Source organism: Drosophila persimilis, unplaced genomic scaffold (assembly GCF_003286085.1).
Source record: "Drosophila persimilis strain 14011-0111.01,24,50 unplaced genomic scaffold, DperRS2 tig00000124-arrow-pilon, whole genome shotgun sequence".
NCBI lineage: Eukaryota > Metazoa > Arthropoda > Insecta > Diptera > Drosophilidae > Drosophila > Drosophila persimilis.
The window spans coordinates 1,392,565-1,398,625 of NW_020825294.1; the positions used below are offsets into that span (position 1 = coordinate 1,392,565).

At 38.8% G+C, this 6,061-nt stretch overlaps 1 protein-coding gene across 1 annotated transcript; it reads right to left on the minus strand.

Annotated features, from left to right (window-relative positions):
• Window positions 1–3,572: 3,572 nt before the first annotated feature.
• Window positions 3,573–4,788, minus strand: LOC6593628. Its single transcript, XM_002019058.2, has one exon. The coding sequence runs from the start codon at window positions 4,756–4,758 to the stop codon at window positions 3,739–3,741; it is 1,020 nt and encodes a 339-aa protein (XP_002019094.1). The 5' UTR covers window positions 4,759–4,788; the 3' UTR covers window positions 3,573–3,738.
• Window positions 4,789–6,061: the final 1,273 nt, after the last annotated feature.

The window sequence follows — 6,061 nt, forward strand, 5'->3', positions numbered from 1 at the left end:
AATTTGAATTAGAGAAACACAAAAGGTTCAAGGGACATAATACGTGTACGTACTCACACGGTTATTGGGTGTTGATTAGTTTTTGATGGGCGTTAAAGATTAAATTTACTTATTAGCTTAGATATGTCCATATATGTACATATTCCATAATGGGACAAATAAACCAAATTTAATATGAAAACAACTTGTGATTTGTTTCTATGGATTTCAACAATTCTTGTCCCCTGATCAATTCCTTTTCTATTATTAATTTAAAAATGTGAATGTAAATGTAATGTAAAAACAAATGGTACCTACGTCACATTGTGTCTACATCAAACATTACTTGTCTTTAGCTCAAACAAAAAGCTTTTTTCCGCAGAAATTATGGCACTCAAGAGGCCATACAAAATGACTAAGCACCTGTGTAGACTTTTGCAGATTTCCAAAGCTTCCGTTCAAAGTATTACAGTGTTATACCTTTTTCTAAAATATTTTTTATGCCAAAAGCTTTATATTTCTAAAGGACATTTGTTCGAAAAAGCTTTTAAGGAAATTTTACTGTTATATGCGTTGGTATTTATATGTTATTTGTCACACACATGTTAATTGTTATATAATGTAAAAGTAGAACAGTAGAACATTAGCCAAATATGATTAACTAACTGCAAGGCTTTGCCTAATATGTTATATATTTGCTATATGCATTTCTGTTTAAAAAATTTAAATACTTATACAATTTAACATATTTCTAATAGATTCTTAAAATTAACCAACAAAATTATCGTACAACACTGAGAGATACTGAGAAATTTCTAAAACATAAATGTAATTTAAGTATATTGTGAACTAAAACTGTTCTACGTTAACTTATGTATACTAGTCTAAATACATATGTGCATAATTATTTATCCTTAAACCAAGATGAAAACCTTAAATGTTTATGTTACACATGCTGTTATAAATTATAAATTCTGCTATATTTCTAGGATTATAGCTGGAAAGTAGTTGTCATACTACCAGCTGTATTTTGGTAAGGGGAAATAAAGGTTTTTCCCCACATACGCATTGATCTGATTGGTTGAGGGGCTAAAAACCAAACTTCAGGTCATATTTTCTTCCCATTGACCGTTAAATGAAGTAGTGCTATAACTAATGTTATCTGACTGCAAAGCCCGTATTCCTGCCTGACATTATTTAAATTTGTATTTGTTTTTGTATTTGAATTCGGATACCAATAAAAAAAATAATTAATATAAATAATATTATTTAAGATTATAATTGTCGGGTTTCCCTGCCCAATAGTAGTAAAATAATTCATTATATATAGCAAGTATAGCAATAGCAAGTGATGCAAAGTAATGTAAATCCACTATTTGTACAGCCCACTGCACCACATTATTCGGCCGTCCTTTCGGCTCTCTATCCAACTTCTTCGTTTCTACAGCTATAGCATCTATCGGTTCTCTCGCGATCTATATCTTTATATATCGCTCGTACTATGCTTAGCAGCAATTCAGCTGTTCTAACGCTCTCCTTCTAGCGCTCGCTCGCCAGTCGAGAGCTGATCTTTGTAGCACTCAGAATCATTGCTCATATGTCGTTCACACTCGCACCAACATACATACTTTCACTTTCGTATACCAATAAATTGCATAAGGATACGTTGGTTTACATATAACATTTAATAATGTTATAATAATATTTTAAAAATTATCGTGTCGGTCATTTAAATCTGTGATACAAATGTATCTATGAAAATCGAATTTTAAATATTTTATTTCCTATTAATTAGTTATTGAATAATCGCGAGAATTCTCGGTCTTTCTACGTCGGTATTAACTATTGCGGTTCGTTGCCTGTATAGTAAAGGGAACTTGTGACTTGTTTGACTTGATTCAATATTGAATCAATTGTCGTCGTCTGGACAATCAGTAAACACATTTCATAATCAGTAGAATAGAAAGATATGAAGCTGGAGTTTTGTGTATAATGCAACACACGTGTGCACAATAAATTTCATTTTCAAATATTAAAAAACAAATAATTAAAAAAGGCAGATTAAAAGATCTTTCAGATGAGGTCTCATCAAAACTATGTCTTACTTCTAAAATATGGTTTAGGAATTGTCGGAATTAACTTTATACTTTACACTGAAAATGCTGCCAAGAAGAATATATTGTTTAATATGGCAGTTTCTAAAAACTCTCCTCCATGTTTATACAACTGCTTGGAAATTAAGCACATAGGTTGTTTTTTAGTCTTAAGGATAAAGATCCTCAAAAATATTGGAAACAGTAGGTACAGAAGTGCTCATTCAAAAGGCGCTGCCGCCAACACACATACACACACATACTAGTATGTACTATAATTCAAAATGGCTTCCAGTCAGGTTTAAGCGACGACGAAGCCAAAAAGATACCGGAAATCTAACAGGAAACAAAATGACTTAATGGTCAGAATTGGCGCAATGGCCGAGCTGACTACTGACTACTGACTCCGACTATCGACCACCATCGCATTCCCACTGCTGACTCCTGTTTCAATGGCGTTACTGAAATTGCACTTAAACAGAGGATGCACGTTGCGCTTGGGTCAGCGCAAAAATGGCACATTTCGTGTCCAGTGGCAAGGCGGCTGAATGACATCATAATTGCAATGGAATTGAATGCGTAAGCAGACCACAAAAAAATGTGTGGATCCATTGATGAAGTTAATCGGTAGCTGAAACTACCATACAAAACCATCGTTTTTCTTACTTTTAACTGGAGGTGTGAAACTTGCCTTTTATTCAGCCATGTGACTGTATGTAAGTATAATCTTTTATAATTGTTAACAGAATTAAATTTGAGACCCTTTTTTGCCGTTCGTTGTTGTATTATTGGAATTGTATTCCATCATTGTATTGCTAATTTGAATACAAAATTATCCTCAAAATTCATATTATAGTTAATGTGCGCAGCATTTTTAGGTTTATCTAAATAGAAATACCGTCCATGGCATTGACGGAAGTTATTTAAATGAAATATTTAATTATTTAAATGAACCGTGAACAATGTAACAAATTTGAAAAGCAACGAAGGTATTTTCATGTGAAACTTCGTTATACGGAAGCTCGTAATAGTTGTAAAAATGTAAAAATTCGTTCGTCACAGTTTTTTTCTTTATTTATTTACCTTCTTTATTCCACACTAATCTAATCTAAATAGAAATAACGTCCGTGGCATTGACGGAACTTATTTAAATGAGCCGTGAACAATGTAACAGTATATATTTGAAAAACAACGAAGGTATTTCCAATTATTCAATCGCTCAAAAATGAAGTGGATGTTACTGCAACTTCTCGTCTTTGCTTTTCTGGTGCTGGCCCAAACCATAGATCAGAAGGAAATGGACCCAAAAACTATTTTTCCTACTAATGGGCGTTGCCCGCCTGGTAAAGTACTTACGGCCAATAACCGTTGCCGAAAACGAGCCCGTACAGAAGACGATAGCAAATAGAACATGATTAGTTCTGACACAACATAATGTCGTCGTAGAGTACATCGGCGCGTAACCTTTGGTTTTTTATAAGTGTTTACTGTATTTCCGAATAGTTTGTTGTGTCACAACATTTCAGGATCATGTTTAATCCAAAAGAGCAATGCAATGATTCAATACAATTCCAATAAAATCAAAATTGTCGTTTGTTGCATTGAAAGTGTTTTTTTTTAATTTTTTGCTGCACTATACCCCACACCTACTTATATTTACACGTAGTTATGATGTGCTATATACTTCGGTGGTAGAGTCCTCTCCAGTGGTGGAATTCTCATCCTGATAACGCTCAATGATCTCCTCCAGCTGGCGCTCCACATTAGTCTTCTCAAGCTCATAATCTGCCAGGGTTTGGCCTACACAGCTAGCGGCATCGAGACCTACGGCTAGTAGTTGCAGACCCTGGAACTTTAGGCTGATTAGCTTGCCGGGTGCATCCTGCAGCTGGGCGAGGGCCTCATTGATGCCCCTGCGGCATGAGATGGGTCCGGAAGTGCGCTTCAGGCAGTTATCGATTTTTCCGATCAGATCGTTGGTGGCGGTGTGGAAAATGGAGATGGTTTCGTGGACTTTCTGCTCGTACTGTCCTTGGCGAACCTGCAACTCCTCCAGGCAGCTGTGAAAATAGGCCGAATAGCGGTTCTGCAGCTCGTCGATGATGGCCTCGGCGTCGTCGCTGCCAGCACCGTCGGTCTTCTCATCGACGCGCTCCAGCTGGTCGGCTGCCCAGTCACTGCCCCACTGCTCCTTGATTTCCCCGGCATACTCTTGCCTCTGCTCTTCCAGCTGCTCGCTAATATCGGCCAGTGAGGCCTCCAGGTCCAATGTCGTGGAATTGATTATTTCCAGAGCGTTCAGGACTTTTTGCAGGGCGTTGCGCCTAACTCGGTCGGTCCCCTTCAGGTTGGCACCACGTAGAATCTGTAGTACGGACTGCACCAAAGAAGAGAACTCTGAGAGTGATTGAGCGGCAGCCTTGTGGAGGGCATGGGCGATCTGTTCCCCAAAATTGGCTGCATCCTGGGCGAACTGAGAGGTGGAGTTCTTCAGGCTGTCCAGGAAGTCCTCAGCTATGGCCGTTCCGTTCTTCCCGGCACCAACGATACCGTCGATGATATTCTGGCCGGCCTCCCCCAGTCCGTTCCACAATCCCTCAAGGAGTTGTGGCTCCGGCTTGGCCTGAACACATCCGGTGCTGATGGTTAGGGCGAGCAGGAGTAGCGTTGGCTTGGTCAAGTGCATCTTCTCGATCGACTGTTAGCCAAATTAAACTCTCCCTCCAACAGTTATCCGACATTTTATACCATTTCTGGGAGCTTGGTCAATAGGATTGCCGTCTACTATTTCAATATTGGATCAAAGCTTAAATCTATTTAATTAGTTAATATTTGAGCAGCTGTTTGGCCATGTTGACGTATTGGAGTGGAACTCGGGAAAGTGCGGGCTGGCTAAAAAAACAACAGAAATATATCATATCCGATATATATATATATGAATGCTTGTTTACAAATATGTAAATATGTCGATGAGCTTGAGGTAATTTGAATGCAATCAAATTAAAGAAGTTTTGGACTACTTAAACAGAAAAGAGGAACCACACTATGAGATAATTCCACTTTATGCTTTGGAACACAATTGCTAGAACCGATAATTTTTTCAAGACGTGGAAAAATTGAATTTGTCGATAGCGCGAATTCCGAGCTGACCGACTGCTTTGATGCGGGTTCAGCACACATTCCTTTATGTATGAACACACCCACACATCCGTTGACAAAGGCAAAGGTTAAACTTTGCTTTAATTTTGAAATTTATATGCCTGCAAAACAAAGGAATGACGCGGGGCGACCGTCAACGTCATGTTTACGCTCGGGTTATACCCTTTTGTTCTGAACTTTCTGCATAACTAACCCATAAGGGAGAGAGGGACACAGAGAGAGAGGATGGTGTACTTTTTGGGGGGAGGTGGAGTAGGTCAGGTATAATGATTGTCTGCTTTCATTATGACTTTAATTGTCGCTTGACAAACGTCCACATACACAGACGAAGAATGTTTAAGAGAAAGAGATAGAGAGAGGGAGAGGGAGAGGGGAAGGTGGCAAGGCCTTGAGCGACATACAGCGTATACATTCGTTTTATTAGTCTGCTGTTAGTTTTGTTTAATTATGCCGTCATTAACTTTGTCACACAGATACGCTAACATACCTACTCTCGCACAGCCCCACACGGATACCCGTGCACACATATACACACGCATAACGGTAAAAGAAAAGCTTACATGTCTAAACGCAATTATTGCCGGAGCGGAGGAGGCCAACAAAGGGCTCTCCGCCCTAAGAGTGGACAAGAACAGCACCAGCACCGACTATAAGTCGACTGTGGCAGATGGCCCTGCTCCTGCCACCCACATCAGTCTCTCTCTCTCTATCTCTACTCCTCTTCGTACTCTATGCAGACAGCCAAAGCAGACATTTAATTTTGCATTTTCCACTAATTGGCTGGCATACTTGCCACATTCTCGCTTCGCTTAATTAATTTAATTAGAAAT

What these genes read in the sequence shown, in the direction of transcription:
- LOC6593628 (XM_002019058.2), bottom strand. Translation starts at nt 4,758, where the DNA reads ATGCACTTGACCAAGCCAACGCTACTCCTGCTCGCCCTAACCATCAGC.